At 55.2% G+C, this 20,864-nt stretch overlaps 1 protein-coding gene across 1 annotated transcript in view; it reads left to right on the top strand.

The window, feature by feature from the left end:
- The window catches only part of SMAD3 (SMAD family member 3), a 107,986-nt gene extending 87,122 nt beyond the window's left edge, over positions 1-20,864 (top strand). Inside the window, exons 2-9 of the mRNA XM_004577958.2 lie at positions 837-1,030; positions 1,212-1,343; positions 2,465-2,539; positions 4,554-4,604; positions 13,144-13,356; positions 14,769-14,906; positions 16,837-16,981; positions 19,572-20,864. Coding sequence (XP_004578015.1) covers positions 837-1,030; positions 1,212-1,343; positions 2,465-2,539; positions 4,554-4,604; positions 13,144-13,356; positions 14,769-14,906; positions 16,837-16,981; positions 19,572-19,695 — 1,072 coding nt within the window. The 3' untranslated portion in view covers positions 19,696-20,864. The remainder of the gene's footprint in view (positions 1-836; positions 1,031-1,211; positions 1,344-2,464; positions 2,540-4,553; positions 4,605-13,143; positions 13,357-14,768; positions 14,907-16,836; positions 16,982-19,571) is intronic.

The following is a 20,864-nucleotide window of genomic DNA, read 5'->3' as shown; positions in this document are numbered from 1 at the left end:
CTCCTCTCGCTCTGTCTTTTGTTCTTCCTACATCACCACATTCCCCACCCACCATGGGCCCTTCATATATGCTGACTCCACTGCTTGGAAAGCCTGAGTCCCACGTGCCTTTGTCTGGCTGGCTCTTTCTTATTGTTTAGACCTTTAGGTCAGCCATCATCTCCTCAGCGATGCCTGGTCCCTCCCTCCAGCAAAGTGAGGTCCCCCTGGGCATATACTGGTAAAGTATTAGAGAGCTTGGTCCCCTATCCAGGTCTCCCTTAAGGGGGCTGTCCTCTGCTTTCCCAAGTGCCTCAGCAGGAAGCGGGATCAGAAGCAGAGCAGCTGGGGCTAGAACCGGCATGCAGCCCTCGGGTTGAAAGGTCTGGCATGTGGGTTTTGCTTTAAGTTCCCTTCTTGCCCTTCCATGTCCTGCTTTGCCCCATCACCAATGACAAGTGAAAAGAAGAGGAGTGAGGGGAAGAACTGGGAAGATGGAAGAGATCTCAATGGGCACAGGTGCATTTTGTTGTCCCTCTCGTTGTCCATCATCCATTGCCTTCGACTCCTGACCTCTCTCCTCATCCCCCCAAACAGACAGGTAGCTCCCGGCGTTTTCCAAGCCTATCTCCCATGCTGTCCCCTCTGGGAGCCTGGTCTCTGCTTTTCTTCTAGGATCTCTGCAGCTCCAACACTGAGGTAATGCTCTCATCTCAGGAACCTCAGTGTTTGTCAGTCAAGTGGGGCAGGACTGCTTCCTGCTGGGGCTGCCACCATGTTGGCTGGGAGCGACTTGCAGAAAGCCAGCTACAGAGAAAGAAGCTAGGTCCACATGGTGCCATCTCTTCATCTCGCAGGTCCCTGGATGGCCGGCTACAGGTGTCCCATCGGAAAGGGCTGCCCCATGTCATCTACTGCCGCCTGTGGCGATGGCCAGATCTGCACAGCCACCATGAACTGCGGGCCATGGAGCTGTGTGAGTTTGCCTTTAACATGAAGAAGGACGAAGTCTGCGTGAATCCCTACCACTATCAGAGAGTGGAGACACCAGGTATGCCCGGCCTAGGCTATCGGGGGCTGGAATGGGGTCAGGAGGTGCACTTGCACTGGCAGGAGGGTCTGCCAGGCAGTGGGTGGGAGGGAGGAGAGGGGAGGAACAGCTGGGAAGGAGTGGGGGAGGAGCCGCAGGTGCAGGGCCTTGAGTGACAGTCTGCTGTGCCTCTTCTGGGCAGTTCTACCTCCCGTGCTGGTGCCTCGCCACGCTGAGATCCCGGCCGAGTTCCCTCCGCTGGATGACTACAGCCATTCCATCCCCGAGAACACCAACTTCCCTGCAGGCATAGAGCCCCAGAGCAATATTCCAGGTACACATGCAGCGCCCCTTCCCCAGCCCTTCCTTGTCTGTCCCTGTGCCTGGTGTTGCCTGCACCTCCAGGGACTAGACGGGGGAGCCCTGATTCAGAACTGCATCCCACTCCCTAATGATGCTTTTCTTGGCCCGGGGCAGCAGCGTGACCCTTCCACCCAGGCTTGGTGCTGTCATTTGTTTTGGAAGCAGAAATAGCAATGCTGTGTTGCACTCTCCACCCTCACGGGCCAGTGGGGCTGGTACTTGGGTGGGTAGGTGAGTGGACCAGCCAGGCAACTAATACTGTGGAATGCAGCCCTGTGAGTAACCCTAGCTTCTATCTGGAGGGCTCCCCAGTCTGGGAGGGAGTTGAGGCCCACTGTGAGTTTTCTGTATGTGTGTGGGACCTGGCTTCCCTGTCCCAAGCACGGTTTATTGTTAGATGGTATTATTTCCCAAGCAAAGTATGTGAATCGTGCTGGCAGCATCTGTGGGCCAGTGGCTGCTGAACATTGGCTGGTTGGGGTTATGGTCCCTGCTGCCTTCCTTTCAGAGTGTTGCAACTGGGATGTGATTTTCAGTGGGGTGTGCCAAAGCTAGCTCCAGGCCTGTGTGCTTGGGTCAGCACATTGGGGTTGGGGAGGAAAAACCCCCTTCCAAGCCTTTTCAGATCCTCTGTGGCTAGAGAGTAAATCAAGTAGTAAAACATAGGGGTAGGGGCAGCTCTAGGTGAGGGTCTGGGGGTGGGCATGTGTTCGGAGAAGCAAATGCCCCTAGTCAGAGTCAGCCTCCCTTGAAAGCTGTGCTGTACCCCTGAGAGTCAGCACATTCCAGCCACCCCCGTGGTTTGCCCCCGAAAAGAGAGGTAGAGGCCTCTGTTGGAGGAGGTGGGGTTTCACAGTGATTTCCAAAAGATGGGAGAAGTTAGCCCGGCCTGGGATTCTGTGGACAGAGGCGGCTACAACCCAGGTAGGCAGCCGCAGTCTCTGGGTGTGAGGAAAGCCAGGACTCCTACCTTGGGTGCAAGACCCAATTGTCCCTTCACCCATCGGCGTTCCATGCTGGTGTAGTGGTGTGAACACGAGCTGCACATGCTGAAGGAGGCCTTTGGATGACCCCCTGCCTTCTGATTGCCAGAGACCCCGCCCCCTGGCTACCTGAGTGAAGATGGAGAGACCAGTGACCACCAGATGAACCACAGCATGGACGCAGGTGAGGCATGCCCCACTGTGCTGCCCTTCTCAGCTGGGGACCCTGTGCCTCCCTTCCTCCCTCTCTCCTTCTCTCTCTCCTTTGCATCACCTGCCAGCCCACCTCCTGTCTCTCTATCCAGTATTTGCACAGCCATCTTATGTGTTAGGTGCCAGGCCTATAAGGTGGGTGATGAAAGGGCCCGGCACAATGGTCTAGCAGCTAGAGTCCTCACCTTGGGTGCTCCGGGATCCCATATGGGCACTGGTTTTAATCCTGGCAGCCCTGCTTCCCATCTAGTTCCCTGCTTGTGGCCTGGGAAAGCAATTGAGGACGGCCCAAAGCCTCAGGACCCTGCAGCTGCGTGGGAGACCCGGAGGAGGCTCCAGCCTCCTGGCTTCGGATTGGCTCAGTTCCAGCCATTGCCGCCACTTGGGGGGTGAGCCATCAGACGAAAGATCTTCCTCTCTGTCTCTCCTCCTCTCTGTATATCTGCCTTTCAATAAAAATAAATAACTCTTCACAAAATAAAAGAAGATGGATGATGGCGTTAGCCCAACCACAGGGGCGTGGGGGCATTGTGCGGGCCCGTGGAGCTCCTTGGGGCTTGCTCCAGGCTGGGCACTCTGTGTAGCTGGAGGCTCCCCTATCCAGAGAAGGATGAGGGAGAAGAGTGCCCATCCTGCTGGGCTTCCAGTGTGACCCACCTCCCAGCAGATGGGCCACTAGAAGGGCTGTGGGGTGGAGCTGGTGGGACGTCCCTGGGGCTGTCCGGGCAGGTAGATGCCATTCCTGAGTCAGTTCAGGTGAAAGGCACGGAGAACCTGAAGGGAATAACTGCTTTAGGGGATTTTTTTTTGGTGGCCGGTGGAGGCCTTCTGTTGCTGCCCCCCAAATATCACCATGACCCGCAGCTGCTATCGGGAAGAACTGGCCCAAAGCTTCCCTCTGCCGCATATCATTTGCTGTGGGACCAAATTGGCTGCAGACTAGCAGCTTTTTGGGCTGAACCCTAGCTGTGAGCTGTGTTGTGCATAACTGGGGACGGTGGTGGGGGCTGCCCAACAGATGGGGCACTCTGATCGTGGTGGCATCGGGTAAGCCCTGTACACACTGCCACTACATACTGCGCTTGCTGCAGCCCGGGCTAGGTGTGGCGACACTGGAAGAAGAGGGAAAGTGGCTTGTAGTCCCAGAATATGCCTGGTGGACTTCACCACTGATGTGCAGCCCTCAGGGCTCAGCACACCCTCTTGGCCCATGTGGCCACTGCAGACTTGCGAAACCCCAGATGCCTGCATGGGAAGGGGGCCAGCCAAACAGCCTCTCTCGCCCAGTGGTCTTATTCCTCCTTCAGCTTCTCTCTGCCCTCCTCACCTCTGCTGCTATCGCAGAGGACGTAGACCAACGGGGACACCAGGTTGTGCCCTCTCTGTTCTCTTTTTTTTCCCTCCCCCCTCCCGTGTCTTGCCCTTTTCCGTCTAACCTCTCTCCCCACCTCCCCTCCTGTCTTTTGGGCAACTGGGGCAAATGGGCTCCCTGAACCCTCCTCTGCCTTGGAGTGTGGTCCACAGGGTAGGTGTGTAAGCTACAGAAAATGGGTGGTCTCGTCTAGGTGAAAACCCAGCAGCAGGTAGCCCATCTTGTGTCCTCCAGTCCTGGAAAATATCTGAGATCATCTGAGGTCATGCGCAAGACCTGCTCCTTCCATGGCCAAGGATGTGAGGCCCAGGGTGACCTGGATCTGCAACAGCCAGGGCTGGTCCAGGCCAAAGCCAGGAGCCAGGAACCCATCCAAGTCTCCCTATGTGCAGCAGGACCCCAAGTGCTTGAGCCATCCTTGGCTGCCTCCCAGGATGTACATTAGTAGGAAACCAGAATTAGGAGCTGACCTGGGACTCAAACCTAGGCTGTCTGATACGCTGTACCCAGTACCCACTGGAGGCTATACTGCTTGAGTGGAAAGCATCTGGCCAGCTGGCTCTCAAGGCCGAGAATCCCTGACAAAGTCTCATAACCGTGTCTTGCCTCATAGGTTCTCCAAACCTGTCCCCGAATCCGATGTCCCCAGCGCACAATAACTTGGGTGAGTATGTCCTGGTCAGCATAGCTGGCTAGAATCCCCCTGGAGCTGTGGCTCTGGCTGGTGGCCAGTGTGGGGAAGGGGACTCTGAAGGAGTGTCCCCCAGCCTGGCCTAGCCCAGCCCAGGCCAGCCAGCTCAGTCCCTTAGGAATGTGGTTACAGTGACCCTGTGGTCACACTAGCATGGAGAAACCTGAGAGCAGCCAGTGGGGGCCAGAGAAGCAGCAGGGGCCAGGCTTGTGTTTCCCCTGGATAGTGGGGAGACAGGAGTAAAGTCCCCCAGCTTCGGGCTGTGCCGGAGCAGGGGCTGTGGTCAACTCAGCACATGGGGGTGTGGATAGAGTGGCCAGGGGCAGCTACACTGCTTGCAGAACCTGATTCATGCAGACTTGTTGCCTGGGCACTTCCTTGAATTCCCTGTGTTCAGCTTGCAATTCTGTGACTTTCACTCAGACATTAGTACACTCATAGGAGGGGTTTTGCAAATGAGCAAATATGCCCGGCATCCCAGCACGGCTGTCTTTGCTGGGTCTCGGGGCTTCACCACACCACTCCACAGAAACGACAGGGCAGGGCTGCATTGCTCGCCCTGGTTTCACCTTACACTGTTTGGTTGATGAGCCTCCACGTTGCGGTGTCTCCTTGATTGTTTTACATTATCACGTGGTGTTTTAGAGCAGCTGCACCAAGGCAGCTACAGCAGTGCTAGGGAACAGGGCTCTGGGTGGCTGTGTCCAGGATTTCCTTCTCTAACACCAAAGGTCTCCTTTATTTCTCCCTGCATGGGCGAGGAGTCCCTTCATGGACTGTCTTGTGCCTGTGGGGTGGAGCCTGCAGAAAGGCTACAATAAAAGAAAATACCAGTTTTGTTCTTTATGGAAGAAAAAAATCATTTTGTTAAGATTTTTTTTTTGAAAGGCAGAGTTACATAGAGAGAAGGAGAAACAGAGAGATCTTGCATCTGCTGGTTCACTCCCCAAGTGTCCACAAAGGCCAGAGCTCAGCTGATGCAGGAACCAGGAGTTGCTTCCAGGTCTCCCACACGGGTGCAGTGGCCCAAGGACTTGAATCATCCTCCACTGCTTTTCCAGGCTGGAAGCAGGGAGCTGGATGGGAAGTGGAGCAACCAGGACTAGAACCAGCACCCATCTGAGATGCTGACGGCAAAAGCTGAAGATTAGGGCCCGGCGGCGTGGCCTAGCAGCTAAAGTCCTCGTCTTGAATGTGCTGGAATCCCATATGGGCGCCGGTTCTAATCCCAGCAGCTCCACTTCCCATCCAGCTCCCTGCTTGTGGTCTGGGAAAGTAGTCGAGGACAGCCCAAAGATTTGGGACCCTGCACCCGGCTTCGAATCAGCACAGCACCGGCCGTTGCGCTCACTTGGGGATTGAATCATCAGACGGAAGATCTTCCTCTCTGTCTCTCCTCTCTGTATATCTGACTTTGTAATAAAAATAAATAAATCTTAAAAACAAAAACAAAAAGCTGAAGATTAACCTACTGTGCCAATCATAGCGTCAGTGCCATGGAAAAGGATTTTTGCTTTATTTTTTTTATTTGAAAGCCCAAGAGCCAGAGCCAGATAGAGAAACCTTCATCCCCTGATTCATTCCCCAGATGTCCCCAATAGCTGGGGCTGGGTCAGGCTCAAGCCAAGAGCCTGGCGTTACATCTGGATCTCCCATATAGAGTGGCCAGGACCTGAGTACTTGAGCCCTCATCTGCTGCCTCACTCTCCCAGCCAGGTGCACATTAGCAGGCAGCTGGGATCAGAGGTAGGGCCGGGACTCAATATCATGCCCTCCTGTATATGGGATTCAGACATACCCAAGTGGTATCTTCATGACCCGAACACCAAACACACATCCAGAGAACTGTACTCAACAGAATTCTGCTTTGGTGGTTTTAGATGTGACTTTGCTCCCGCTTTAGACATTACGGCTGGGGCTACCTTTCGTGGCTTAGGAAAAGCTGGAGTGGATGGGGAAGCAAAGTGGATTAGACTGGTTTTTGTCCTCTCCCCCTACTCCCCCGCCTTATTGCCAACCTTGATTAGTAAGTGTCAGATACAGAAAGAACCCCAGCATTTGGGATATTGGGAGGTGTCCGGGATCCCTTTGGAAGCAGCTGGCACTGGGGCAGTGTGAGCTGTGACCTTGAGGGCCCTGTCTTGTGTTGGGTCTTGCAGAGGCAAGGTCAGATGCCAGATAGGAAAGGACTGAGTTGCTCAAAACAATCACTGAAGGCCAGGCACCGTGTTAAGGCTTGAGGAAATCACGAACTTGACTAGGATCTCTTGGCTTTGGGGTTTGACTGGTTGAGATTTACATTCTGAGCTAGGCAGGGGTGGAAGGATTCTTTTTTGGGGGGCTGGGGAGCAAGCTTCTGCCTTAGACCCCATGGAGGGTGCAAACTGGCTTGGTGGCAGTGACTTTAGCCAGGAAGTCATCCTAGTGACGCTGACAGTGGGCAGTGACTGGCATACTGGGGCAGGGTACCCTGCTGATGCATTTCCCTCTCCTCCTGCCCCTTCCTCAAGCTTGGGAATTCCTTGGTCATTTCCTTTTCCTGGCTCAGCATGGTGGGCGGTGGGCGCCACCCAGCCCTGGTTGCGTCTCACCTCTGCCAGGAAGGCATGAATCGCAGCCCAGTCAGCCAGCGAGTCAGGGTGGAGGGGGACTGAGGGCCCCTCACCTGCTCAACACCTACTTTCAGATCTCATGACAGGGGTCCCAGGAGGTAGGGGTAGGGAGGAACAGCTTGGAGGAGGGCCCAGATGATGGTGACCACCCCGGCAAGCAATCCTGCAGGACTTGTTTACTGTTCTCCAGAGGGCCTGTGAGTGGTGGACCCATCCTCTTTGACAGTGCTAATGAGGCTGAAGTGTTGCAATTTCCCAGTTTTCAGGTTAGCCAGCCAAGGAGTGGGCTGAGCTGCTCACGTGTTGCTGATGGCGCACTGCCCGTCGGCAGAGAATGAGCTGGCTAGGGGTTCAGGCCGCCTGTGGATCCATGCTCCCCTGACATGCGACCCTGCCTGGCTGGGTCATTTCCAACTTGCCCTTGGCTCCCTCCCTCTGAGAAAAGCTCCCAAGGGACAAAGATTGAGGTCTAACTGGGGACAGATGTCAGCTGGTGGCCCCTGAGTGGTGGTGGTGGTGGGGACAGACCCCCCTGCCTGCTGGCCCATGTGCTCCTCACTCTTTCATTCCCCAGCTCCTTCCTGCCTGCTCCCTGTAGCCAGACTGGGATGGGAGGAGTCATCACAGGCTGGGCCATAAATGACTCTACATCAGGAAGTAGACGCAGAGGGAGCTGGGGCAGGCTGGCCAGCTGCAGCCACTCATTCAGTGCTCTTTGTGAAGTGTCCTGATGCCACAAGGTGGGGAAGGGATGCCCACAGCAGTCACAGCTTGGTGGGATAGCTGAAGGGGTCTGCCTGGGCTGCAATATGCCAGGTGAACTGGCAAGGCTGAGGTGACAGGTGGGCTCCTGGGAGGCTGGGGAGCAAGCAGACACTGCAGGTGGAAGGGCAGCTTGTCATGTGCTTGTTGTCCAAAGTGCCAAGGGGGAGACAGAGAGGGCTGCGGGGTGGGGGAGAGGAGGGTACAGAGTGAGTACCCCCATGCTGTGCTCTGCCAGCCCCTCTTGCCTACAGAATCCAGTTGCTGGAGTGTTAAGCAGAGATTTGTTTGACGACAGCTTCGTAAAGATTAATCTAGCCGCTGGGTGGACACTAAATCCCGGGAGAAATTACTGGAGGCAAAACAAAAACAAACCCAGTCCAGCAGCTGTTGCTGTGATGACAGAGGCTGGCATGAGTGCCTCAGAGACACGGTGGGCAGAGTTGGTCTGGACCCACAGGAGGGGTGCTCATCTTTACCTGGGACCATGTGATGCCTCGTGGGGACACCCAGGCGCTGGACTGGGCTGATGACAGGGTGGGGAGCTGCCGTGATCAGCAAGTCAGCAGAGAAGGGGTTTGCAGCTGAGTTTAAAAAGTCGGTCCTGCAGTGCTTGCTGGGTGATGCTCCGAGGGACCCACAGACTCCTTGGCCCTGCTTCTTGGAAAGGGGCAGACTGGGGCAGGGGGCTGATGGGGCTGCTGCAGCCAGGGGGCAGCAGGGAGCAGGCTCTGCAGAGACACAAAGCAAGGTTAGGAAGAGGCCTTGAGTTTGACACCAGCAGTTGGAGGGTGGCCAGTGACCTGCTGAAGCGCAGATCAAAAGGGCGGAGAGGTGGAGGCCCCTAGCAGGGCAGTCTTTGTGCCCTGTGTGGCCAGCCAGAGGATGCAGAGGACTCAGGCCTGCAGTGAGCTCTTCCTCGGAAAAGCAAGAGGAACTTTTTTTTTTTTTAAAGAAGTGGTGATGAAACTGTTATACCAAAGCCTAAGGAAGCTGGTTTCCTCTTGCGTTTCCTCCCCTGAGTAGGGACACAGGCTCAGGTCTGGTGCCATTCACGTCTGCTGCCACCATGAAGCACTATGGTTGGGGGCAGATGTCTTGGGGGAGTCCTCGGGCACTCAGGTGGGTATCCCAGCCTCAGGACTGGCTTCGAGAGGCTGGAGGCCTTTGTTTTGCAGGCCTCCTGGGTATGCCAGGAGCAGGTGCTGGTCCTGTTGTTGCACATCACTGCGCTGGGGTGAGTCACCGGGAATTTCCAAAGCAATTAAGTCCTAGTGGAGTGAGTGACAGGAAGGAGGAGGCAGGTAGAGAAGAGGAACGAGGTAGTGAGCCCACCCCGCCTGAGAGTAAGTTGTTCCCTGCTTCCCAGTGAGCCGTGCAGGGAGGCGTGGTGACTGAGGACCAGGAGGTGCTGGTGCTGGGAAGTTCCCCAGGACAATGGGGATGGAAGGAGCTGATGGTTCTCCAGGATGCCTGGGACAGAACATGCCTGCCTCTCTCCCTGAGCCTGGGGGCTGGCGCAGTCGGAGCGTGGGGAGGTGGGAAGGTACAGGTCTCAGGCCCTGGTGTGAGTCTTTGGGCTGCTGCACACAGCGCTTTTGCTCAGGCCACCTCTGCCTCCGGACCTCCCAAGCTGATAACATCATAGACAGGCCACAGCATTGCCAGAAGTTAGCTGTCATTTCACTTGAAACTTTGCCACACTTGCCGGTTGCAGGCAGGGGAGAACATGGGGTTCTTTCTGTGTCAGTTAGGTTTGTTGCTATCATCCTCCAAGGCAGGGGTTGAAATCAGGGCCCATGAGCTGGGGACGCGGCTGCCTTGCAATGCCAGCCGAGAATGAACCTGTCGGGTGGGAGGCTCAACTGCAAGGGTGACTGGAATGCAAGAGGCTATTAATTCTGCATGGTGGGGAGTTTTGGGGAGGGTGCTGAGGGAATGTTTGACAGCTATGCCAGCTGGGCCTTAATGGCTGTGTCCATGCAGACAGGGTTGGAGGGGGGACAGAGGGAACGGTCCAGTCAGAGGGGAACCAGGAAGGACCATGGGGAGGGGAGCATGGGAGCTGTTGCATTAGGTTAGAACTGCTTTCAGCAGGTGTATGGTACGACCCAGACAGAGCCATCATGTCTATTTTCACCTTAAGCCCTGCCGCTTCTGTGTTTCGGATGCCTGCATTCATTCCCCACTTCTTGGATTTATGGCAGCTAAGTCAATTTCTCCCTCTTGTATCCCCCGCCTTTTCCTGTACTGCATTTGGATCTCTCACATGTCTTTAAGTAGGCATCCCTTCATCCAAGAGGTGCCTTCTGGGTTTTATTCTGTTTTCTTTTCCTTAAACAAAACAGAAAATCCTTGCCAGCTGAGATCAGGGCTCCAAACCCAAGCCAGCCAAGGCGTTAGGTTGGCATGGGGCCAGTCGTGAATTAAGTGCCCCGTGTCACAGGAGAAATCTGGCCGACAACACACTGGTAGGAGGGCAGGGGGACCCAGGATGGCTGGAGCTGGAGGTCCCTGCCACTCTTAACACCTCCGCCTGGAGAGGAGGGATTAGCAGAGACTCGGGAGTCTGGCCAGGAGTGGGGTTGTTAGATCGGAAGGCTTGGACGTCTGCCCTTGTCTGCCAGCCGCCCCAGGTGCAGGGTCCTGGGCCGGGAGAAGCCCAACTGCTCTCGAATGGGGGAGGTGTCACCCAGCCTCCTCTACACAACATCCCCCTGCCGTGGAAGAACCTTTGCAAAGGATTTTTTTTTTTTTTTTTTTTTGCAAGAAGCAGCTTTCTATTAAATAACCTTTGTGTTTCTTGGTAACCTCTTACAACCCAGGCCTGTTTGAGTGAGTCCATGATTGATGGGTGTGGGGGAGGGGTTCCCCCCCAGGAGTAATTTCCTTTCAGATTGAATGCCAGGTGCTCGCTTCGACAGCACACGTACTAGATTGAGTGCCAGGACAAGCTTTGCTTCCCTTCTGGGACTGGTATACCTCATGACCTGTCGTTTGTCCATTTTTGCCCTTTCTGCTAGGAATCTCCGAACTGACTTGAGAGCTCTTTTAGTAGTTGAAACGTTTGTGTATCCCATTTTCACAGCCTTTTCAGATTCCTGAAATTTGCTTTCTTTTGTACTAGCCATGGTGTGGGTAAGTCCTCGTGCTGTGAGAAAAAAAAAATGAGGCCATAGTATTTTTTTTTTAAATACCATTGGAGGTGGTTGACCACCCATGATATAGAAGAGAAAGGTAGGGGAAGGCCTGGCTGCTGTTGGGCCGTTTGCAGAGAACAGAAGTGTGTGGCAGAGACCACCTCTCTGGCCCAGTCCTGCCTCCCCGGAGCCCGGGACAGCTTGTCCAAATCTCTAAAACAGCCACTTCACACCTTACTGCCAGCCCAAGGTCACCCCTCTCCTGTTTCTGGGCACAGTGCTTCCTGCTACAGAGCCCTGAGTGTGTGTTCTGCAGGGGTGTGTGTAGATGTACAAGTGGACTCATCTCTGCCTGTGAGGGTCTTCTAGACCAGAAATCACATCCTTCTTGGATTCTGAGTTTCCCTGAAGCCCGCCTGACCAATCTGGCTGACTGCAGGGTGTGGTTCCCATATGTGTCACAGGATGGATGGCCTGTCATTTCAGTGGACAAAATGTGGCAGTGCTCCTTGGAGCTAGTGCTCTCTTGATTGGCTGCACCAAACCCAGGGAGTGTTATACAGGATTTCTTTTTTTGGAGGAGGAGTTGGGGGACCGGGGATGCTCTTCTATTCTATATGTTGTTAAGTAAGCCAGGGCCAACCCAGAGCAGCCAAAGCTGCCTCATGAGGCTGTGCCATGCCTGCCTTAGGAACCTGTGTGATCAACATCAGCATCCTTCTTGTCCACTGCAGTCTGTCTTTATGCAGATCAGGAAACCGAGGTCAGGGTCAGGAGAACCTGTCCCCATGTCACACAGCAAGGATCGCAAGAGTCTGCATCTGTCTGGACAGTGGGGGCCCCACAGCACTGATGCATGGCTTGGCTACTTTGAATGCTTGCACTGTAGTTGCGTTTCTTTCTTTTTCTTTTTGGACGTTTCCAAAGCAGCATAGTTCACATTCTAGCAACCACATTGTTTAGAGTAGAGCTTATCTCACTGGAATGTTGAAGCATGCAGCGCAGCCGGGCAGGCTGCATGCTGTGGCTCAGCCCCATCTCCGCCCACAGCTACTCCTTGCCCTTCACCTCCCCCCGAATTCTCCCTCCTACACTCGACAGCTTAGGTCTCCTGTTTTTCCTCCATGTTCCATTCTGGAAAAGGGTGTGAGGAAGCTTTCCTCCTCATAGGATGGAGGTTGAAAAAGCACCAGGAGGTTCTTGAATTCCTATAAGCAGGGTGATTTTAATTGTTGCCCACGCTGCCTACTGCATACATGAGACTTTGAGGGGGCCCTCATTGGGAATACAAAGTGACAGTCTGTGTTGCTTGTGGGTGACTTTTTGTCCTCCTTGCCCCGTGGTTGGCTTCTGGGTGACTTTAGAAACTAGTTCCTGTGACAAGACACACAGCGTCCCACGTGGTCTGCAGATGCTATGCATTACTTGGAACCACGTGCTTGACACGTGGCATGAGTGACACCTGACATGCTTGACATATGACATGCCTGACACTACTGCTCTGTAAGTTCATAAAAGATTGCCCAGGGTCATGCAGAGCCTAAAAACAGAAAGCCCTTTGGGATGAGTGTGGTTCCTTTGGGGGGCCTGGTGGGGACAGTGCAGGTGGCTCGGTCCCCTGTGTAGCAGAAGCTCCCGAGGTTTGTCCCTGTGGTTTGCCCCAGTGCCACTTGGTGCCCGGGCCTCCGCAGCTTTGGCCCAGTCTCCCTTTGAGGACTGCCTTTAGCTATGTTAAGTCCAGGGCAGTTTAGTCCAGTGACCTTCACGTGTGAAATGAACCTGATGCAGCCCGCCCATAGGGGCATGGCTACTGGGGTGTGCTTCTCAGAAAGTGTCTCTTGTGCCATTTGCTGGATCGACAGGTGTGTGTGCCTGAAAGACATGGAGAGTTCCAAGACCCTCTAAGAGGGAGGGAGGCAGTTGGGGAATAGCACCAAGGGTGCGCAAGGCCCTGAGTGATCCCTGACCCACTTGCTGCCTTGTGCCCTGCACCTACAGACCTGCAGCCCGTCACCTACTGCGAGCCAGCCTTCTGGTGCTCCATCTCCTACTACGAGCTGAACCAGCGTGTCGGGGAGACGTTCCACGCCTCGCAGCCCTCCATGACCGTGGATGGTTTCACTGACCCTTCCAACTCAGAGCGTTTCTGCCTGGGGCTGCTGTCCAATGTGAACCGGAATGCGGCGGTGGAGCTCACACGGAGGCACATTGGTACCTACCAGTTGTTGCTGCATCCCTCTTACAACCCCCGCCGACTCTCACCTCCACCTCTGGCCAGGAATCGGGGCGCGGACCCCACTGGGCCCTGCCCAGCCCTTTGACATGCTCCGTGGCTCAGTGTAGGAGTTAGAAGGGAAAAGCCCAGGTTGCTTGGTGGTTCTCACTCAAACCCAGAGAGTTTCTTTGCAAGTTTGGAAGCCACATGTTTAAGGGGACAGAAAGGTATGTCCCTGGGAAAGGCAGCGGAGGACATTCTTCCTGTGTGCCTTTCCAGTACAGAGACTGCTGGCTTTAGTCAGTAGCTTGTCATTCTTGCTCATCTCAGTGATGATTCTTCTAGAAGGATAAGGCAGAGAGATGTGACTGGTCCCCACCTAAAGACCACTGCTACTCCTCCGGGCTGCCCAGTCATGCCCAGAGCACAGGCTGAAGGCAGGTGCAGATGTATGAGCTTGTTTGTTTTGCTTACACACTGAGCCACACATCAGGCTGTTGCTGATTTTTTCTGACTCACAGTCTTACACCATGAGAATGTGGAGGAGCCATGAAGAAGGCACAAGTGACTGTCTTCCACCCTGTTCTGGGCTCCCAAAGGGGTGGCTGAGGGGTTCAGGGCTGCCTACAAATTCTCTGCCTGCTTCTTTGACACCTTGAATCCTCACCAAAGGTCTCTAGGGAAGAGAGGGGGTGCACAGCTCCGTGGCCCCTCCCCCAACGCCCACTGGCCCCTACCATTTCCTGTTTCTCCCTCTTCAGATAAGATACTGACCCTGGATAAGAATTCCCAGGTGGACCATGAACTCTGAGCCCCCAGGTTCTGGGAGAAGGGGCTGGGGTGCCTGGCTGCACAGAGGTTGGCAGAGGTGATTGGGTGGTGGAGCCACCTTCACTGTACTCTGTCCACCTGGAGTGCTGTGCAGAGTTGGAGGGAGAGCAGCTGAGGTGACCTGTGCAACGTTTTAGGTGAGGGCACGGAAGGGAGAAGGATGCAGTGTGCCCCTTGCAAGGAGGAGCCTGGGGTTAGCAGTGGTGCGAGGCTGCACCTGCAAACAGGCAGGGACCAGAAGATGGTGGTGCAGCAGCTGTCACTGTGTCCACAGTGGCAGATGCTACCCTTGTGTTTACTGTGTGGCTCATGGTCACAGGCGAAGAATTTGGATTTGGAGGTCGGGGGCAGGCCAGTGGGCAGTCAGTGGGCACTCAGTGGCCAAGGCTCAGCCTGGGATCTCCTATGTGGTGATTGCCTCTTTCATCTTTGGGAACCCAGCATGCCTGCTGCTTTCCTTTCCTCTGCATGGATTCCCCAGGCTTGGGCTCTGGGTCCTTCTGGCAGGGGACGCTGACTGCAGGGCCCCGGGCAGCCAGGGAGGGCATCCTGGCCAGCCTAACCCACCTCTTCCCAGGGCGGGGTGTGCGGCTCTACTACATTGGTGGGGAGGTCTTCGCCGAGTGCCTGAGTGACAGCGCCATCTTCGTCCAGTCTCCCAACTGTAACCAGCGCTATGGCTGGCACCCGGCTACTGTCTGCAAGATCCCACCAGGTAAGCCCCCCAACCCAAACCCCTCTTGGGAGATGAGAGAGAGAGAGAGAGAGAGAGAGAGAGATACCACCTTTCTGGCCTTTCCTGCTGAGGTGGCATGCCAACCTGGGCTGAGGTGGCATGCCAGCCTGGGCAGCTGTGTGTGCCCGACTGTCATCTTCCTGTGCCTTCTCAAACCTCCAGAGCATGGATGCCATACCTTGTGCCTCTGCCTTTACCCTGGCAGCCCCTGCCCCACACCCTAGTGATACAGGTGCTTAGGAAGTAGGCCTTCCTCCCCTCCTGCATTCATTACACACACAGCGTATAGGGGCATTATGTCAGGTGCTGGAAGGCTGGGGGGTGGGAATGGGTCCCTGCCAATGTCCCCGTGCACCTGTGGGGTGCATAGGGCAAAGAAATGAAAGAGTTTCATACAACGGAAGGGTGCCATGCATCAGGCAAGCAGCACACCCTAGGGAGAGAGCCTATGTCACAATCAGGGTTGATCATGGAAAGCTTCCTGTAGGAAGAGGCAGCATTCAGGCCTTGGAGGATGGGCAGGTGGTAGGCCACAGGGAGCCTGGCAGAGGGAGGACTCTGGAGAGAGGCTTACCTGTGCTGGAGAGACCGTGTCTGTGACAGTCAGGGACATGTCCAAGCCTCCGGGAGGCTCCTGGGAGGACATGAGGATGTTGTCATTTTATTCTAGGGGAGCTGCTAGGCAGGCAGGGCTGCTGTAGCCCACCTGTACCCACTGCCCCAAGGAGGTACACCAGATTGTGCACGAGGGTGGTGTGGACAGTTGACTACAGCAGAGGTTGCATTCCTGAGAAAACCCAGGCAGACAAGCCGAGCTGGAGCCCTGTAGAGTGCGTGTGCTGTGTACCCTCTCCTGCCCACTTAGGCAACAGGTGGGGCCTGGTGGCTGACAGACTGGGTGATGCTGAGGATGTAGAAGCAAGCATTTGGTGGCTGCAATACCAGTGAGCCAGGTGTACATCCTTGACCTCATTCCATCCCTTCCGGTCAGTTTGGCTCTAGGAGCAGGAGGTGTCCTTTGAGGAAGAAGGTTCAGAGGCTAAGGCATCCTGCCCAAGGATGCCCGACCAGGTCTGCTTCTGCTGTGTGGGCGGCCAGCCTCCCATCCCGACCCTGTGAGGCCCTGGAGGCAAGGGGCAGGAGGTTTGGCTGCATCCTTGGCACTCTGCCCGCCACCTCCCCAGCTCCCACCCCCATCTTTCCATGATGGCCCAGTTGGCCTTGGCAATGTCTCGTTAGCACACAGCTCTGTATTCTCTCTGTATTCTATGGAGGAGATGGGGAGGGGGTGAGGGTGGAGCCAAGGGTGGGCAGGGGGGGCCCACCCAGCAAGATCGAGGGCCCAGCAGTAGCCTCTGGAGCGTCACCTCACTTCACCTTGTGGTTATTCCTGGCATGAGCTTTTGTCTTCGTTTTCCTGCTTGAGACATTCTTGGCACTCCATCAGTGTGAAGCAAAGAGAGGTTTCTTTTGAACTTGACTTTGGGCCTGTCTCCAGTGTTGCTGTCTGTAGGGTTACACACGCACACCTTGGTATTGTCATGAGCATCATCCCCACCTGGCCCAGAGCCCTCCCCACTGCCCGACCCTCTCTCACAGCCTGGAAGATGCTCCAACCCTCTCCTGAGCCCCCAGATCATTCATTTTATAGGCACTGCCTGCTGGTCAGCAGCACCACACACAGCCCTGTGTCAGAGTGAGGCCCATCTCTGCACCTGGCTGCTTCCTCTTTGGCCTGCCCATAGCTTGAGCGACTGCAGCTTCATCTGGGCTGTGTCTCCCCAGGGAGGGTGTGGCAGCTCCCTGGGGTCTGCCCCTCATGTCGTGCTGAGTTGTTGTGACCATTGACAGGGTGCCACTGGAGCCATGGGGGCGGACCCATAGGGATGGCTTTTGTCTTTGCTGGCAGGGTGCAACCTGAAGATTTTCAACAACCAGGAGTTTGCCGCCCTCCTGGCTCAGTCGGTCAACCAGGGCTTCGAGGCTGTCTACCAGCTGACCCGTATGTGCACCATTCGCATGAGTTTTGTCAAGGGCTGGGGAGCCGAGTACAGGTCAGTGACGTGTGTGTAGGGGGGCAGAGCGGGGCGTGTGTGTGTGCAAATTCCTCATGCCAGAGCACTGTAGCCTGGCAGGTGGAAAGGACTAAGGCATCCCCTTTGCACCTGCTATTGCTCAGATGCTGGAGCACAGGTGTCCCTGACCAGCATCATGCCCAATGTACAGATGAGGGGACTAAGGCCTTGGGACAGAGGGGGACTTGCCTGAAGTCCTACCATCCACTGGATGGCACCCTCTTGGCCTCTTGCTCTGGGATGGTGATGAGAAGATGCCCTTCCTTCAGGCATGGAGCCTTCACTGCCTGGTCCCCCTTCCTCCCAATGTGGGGCTCCAAACCCCACTTAGGAACTCTGGGGGCCTCAAGAAGCAGGAAGTTAGAACTGAAAACCAGGGAAGCAAGGAGGATATCTGGGTCATTGTAAAGTACAATGTTTACCTGCTTAGAAAAGAAATAATTAAACAGATATTTGTTTGGAAGAGTTACAGAGAGAGGAAGAGCCAGAGAGAGAGAACTTAACATTCACAAGCTTATTCCACAAATGGCCACGATGGTGAGAGCTGAGTCAGTTGAAAGACAGGAGCCCAAAATTTCCTCTGGGTCTCCCATGTGGGCACAGGGGTCCAAAGCCTGGGTCCGTCTCTGCTGCTTTCCCATCAACAGGGAACTGGATCAGAGATGGAGCAGTCAGGACTCAAACTGGCGCCCATATGGGATGCTGGCACTGCAGATGGCAATGTCACCCTCTATGCCACAGTGCCAGCTCTGATTTTTGTTTGTTTTGTTTTAATTAAAAATTCCAAATACTGATTTCAACATGGTGCAGGCAGGGATCAGGCATGGTCGACTTTCCCAGATCACTGTGCGGAGAGAGTCTGGGAGGACCCCGATGTACAAGGGTCTACCATGCAGCAGGCCTGTACACCATCTTCCCACCCACAGCTCCCAGCACCCACAGCAGACGCTCTGGTACCCATGCGTCGGCCGGAGCCAACGCTAGGCGAGTTCCTTGCCCCTTCTTTTTCATTTTTCCAGATGTTTGGACTCCATTTTGTTTTGCAGTCACTCTGCACCCAGGCCAAACCCATTTCAGTGTTGGCTCAGGGCCACCGTTTATAATGAGATCCAGATGAGCGTGACTTACGGAGAGACAGAATCTCATTAGAAGATTTCACCCTCCCCCCACCCCAGCCCTCCTCCTCCACCTCCTCAGTGAATTTAAGCTGCCATTCTCAGGTCTGCCCCGTAGTCTCCTTTGTCTTTCTGAAGTCCAGCATGAAGTGACACTGCGAGCAGCCATGGCGAGAGGCAGACCTCATGAGGACTGGAGGCTGTGTTCTAACAGTTGCCGAGGTCAGCCCAGACCCAGAGGGCTAGCTGGCATGGACCATGAGGGGCACAAGAGGACAAGATCAGAATTGGTGTTTTTGCATGTGGAGGGGAGGGAGATGTTTAAGGGTGACCCTCAGTGGGGAAGAACCAGGGGACACACCTGTATGTACTGTTGCCCTATGGTTTCACCATAAAGGGGGGGTTGGTGCCCTCCTTCAGGCAGGCCCTCACAGCGCCATGTCGCCAGGCAGGGAAGTGTGAGTCAATCCAGGCAGGTCTTGGACCTAGTGCAGTATTATGGCTGACCAGCGCTGTGGCCATGTAGGGGCCCCTTGGTGGTGGCGGTGCTGGACACCTTCCCCCAGGGGGACTGTATCCATCACCCCATTGACTGCCTGGCCAGCACACCCCATGCCCTCAGCCCAGCACGCGTCACTGCCGCCTGGCAGCACTGCACAACAGCCTAATGAGCGGGTGCGGCCCCTTCCCAGAACAGCCTTGCCGCCCTTCTGTGTCCTAGGCCAAGGAGGCTAGGGTTTCAGCTGTCGGCCGTGTGAGGAGGCCAAAGCCAGGGCCCAGAGCCCGCTGCTGTTGTCCGCTCCAGCTGGCATCAGCTGCTCAGGCCTCAGCAGATAGCCTTTGCTCGCCGGGGCCTCGGGGAGCCAGCCCGCAAGCTGCGTCACCCGCCAGTCTGAATTTACACAGAGTGCTTTGGGCAAAAGAAACGTGTGGTGTGGCATGCCTCTTTTTTTTTTTTTTCCCCAGTAATTGTTCCATGGTTTGCTGTCCTTGTAACATTTTCCAAAATAAGGCCATGGGTGGGGATTGTATCAGCACATTGGGAATGGGAGGCAGGTGCACTCTGTCAAGTGCGTTATAGGGAGCACAACCCTCCATCAGATAGATGTGTACCACTGAGGAGGGCCCGGGGCTGGACTTGGAGCTGCAGTTGTCCACCTGAGATGCCTATTTAGAGAGACCTCCACTGCTGGACCTGGCCCACCTCCTTCTGAGCCAAGGCTGAGAATGGGGGGTGGGGTGTGGTTACTGGGGAGTTCTTGCTGGTCAGAAGCCTTGTGCCTTGGTAGCTTCAGCTATTGGTCAGCACTGCCTGTGGGGGCAGCCTGGCACCAATTTAGGAGATTACACTCCAGCGTTTACTGCCAGAGCAGTAAAGGATGCTTGGTGTATGTGTGTGTGTCCTGCGGACACTCTCAGAAGTCCTCCATCCCCTCCCTTCTGTTTCCCTGTAGGAGACAGACCGTGACCAGCACTCCCTGCTGGATCGAGCTGCACCTGAATGGGCCTCTGCAGTGGCTGGACAAGGTCCTAACCCAGATGGGCTCCCCCAGCATCCGCTGCTCCAGTGTGTCCTAGAGACGCTGGGGCAAGGGGAGGGGAAGGGGTTGCGCCGGGACAGTGCCCGTGCAGAGGTCAAGAAAAATCAGAACTCTGATCCATCCGTCGATTGTTGTCAAGGACGGACTTTTTGGTCTTCAGGTGGTACCAGCCTGTTTCCCGAAATATAGAGATGAGCTGAGGTGACCTGCTCATGAATAAGTGCCATTGTGTCCACTGAACTCACTGCCCTGCGGCCTGGCTTGAAGGATGAGGCTGGCTTCTGCTTGGGCAGGGGAGGGGGGCATTGAGTATGTAGGTGGCTTTTTGCCACCTGCCCAGCCCCTGCCACCTTCTTTTCTTCATGACAGTGATGTGGGATGTCACAGTTCAGCAGGAAGTGCTCCTCAGAAGAGTGTGGCTAGGAAGGGGGCAAAGCCTTGGGGTGAGGAGGTGGTGTGAGACATGGGCAGGCTGTCTGCCTCTTCCTCAGTGCTCTAGATCAACTGGGCTCTCCCAGCTGGGCACCCCCATCCTGCAGACCCTGTTCCTCCTAAGCAGGGCTGATCTGAGATTGGAGAGGGGGCTTGTCCAGCTCCCTCAGCTCTCAGGATGATGGGTCGTGTGCTTAATAATACCGCACACACGATGGTGGGCCAAGTTGGGGAATGACACCTCCTCTCTGAAGAAATTCTCTTCCATGCGTCCTTTTTCACTTGGAAAAGCTGGAAGGATCTACTGAGGCTTGGTGCATATGCAATGTATAGTTTCTACGATCGCATTAATCTCAACGAGATGTGAATGACGTCAAGTGTGTGGAGCAGGCGATGTGGGGGTTGAGACGGCCCTTCCCTGTGTCTGCCGTCGTCAGGAACAGAGTGTGTGCTGTGTCCTGATGCACACAGCTGCATTGGTCCATGCAATCCATCGCATTGATTTGACCCACTTTATTGTGTGCCCTTTGAAATGTGTTTCATATTAAGAAAAATAAAACAAGAAACCATGGGGGTTTCTAGGTCCCAACAAATGCTGTCCCAAGAAGCGTTTCCAGGCCCAATAGAGGAGGCACCTGTCTGCATTTCTGGAAGCTGACATTTGCAAGAGCAAACGCACCGAAGCAGGAGGTGAGGGGGAACATCTTGGACCAACACAGACCAAGGCAAAGGGCTGTTAGAGTTGCTTCACGCTACCGGGGACTGCAGGTTCCT

This window comes from Ochotona princeps, chromosome 6, assembly GCF_030435755.1.
Source record: "Ochotona princeps isolate mOchPri1 chromosome 6, mOchPri1.hap1, whole genome shotgun sequence".
Lineage (NCBI taxonomy): Eukaryota > Metazoa > Chordata > Mammalia > Lagomorpha > Ochotonidae > Ochotona > Ochotona princeps.
This window is presented reverse-complemented; position numbering and strand designations above follow the sequence as displayed.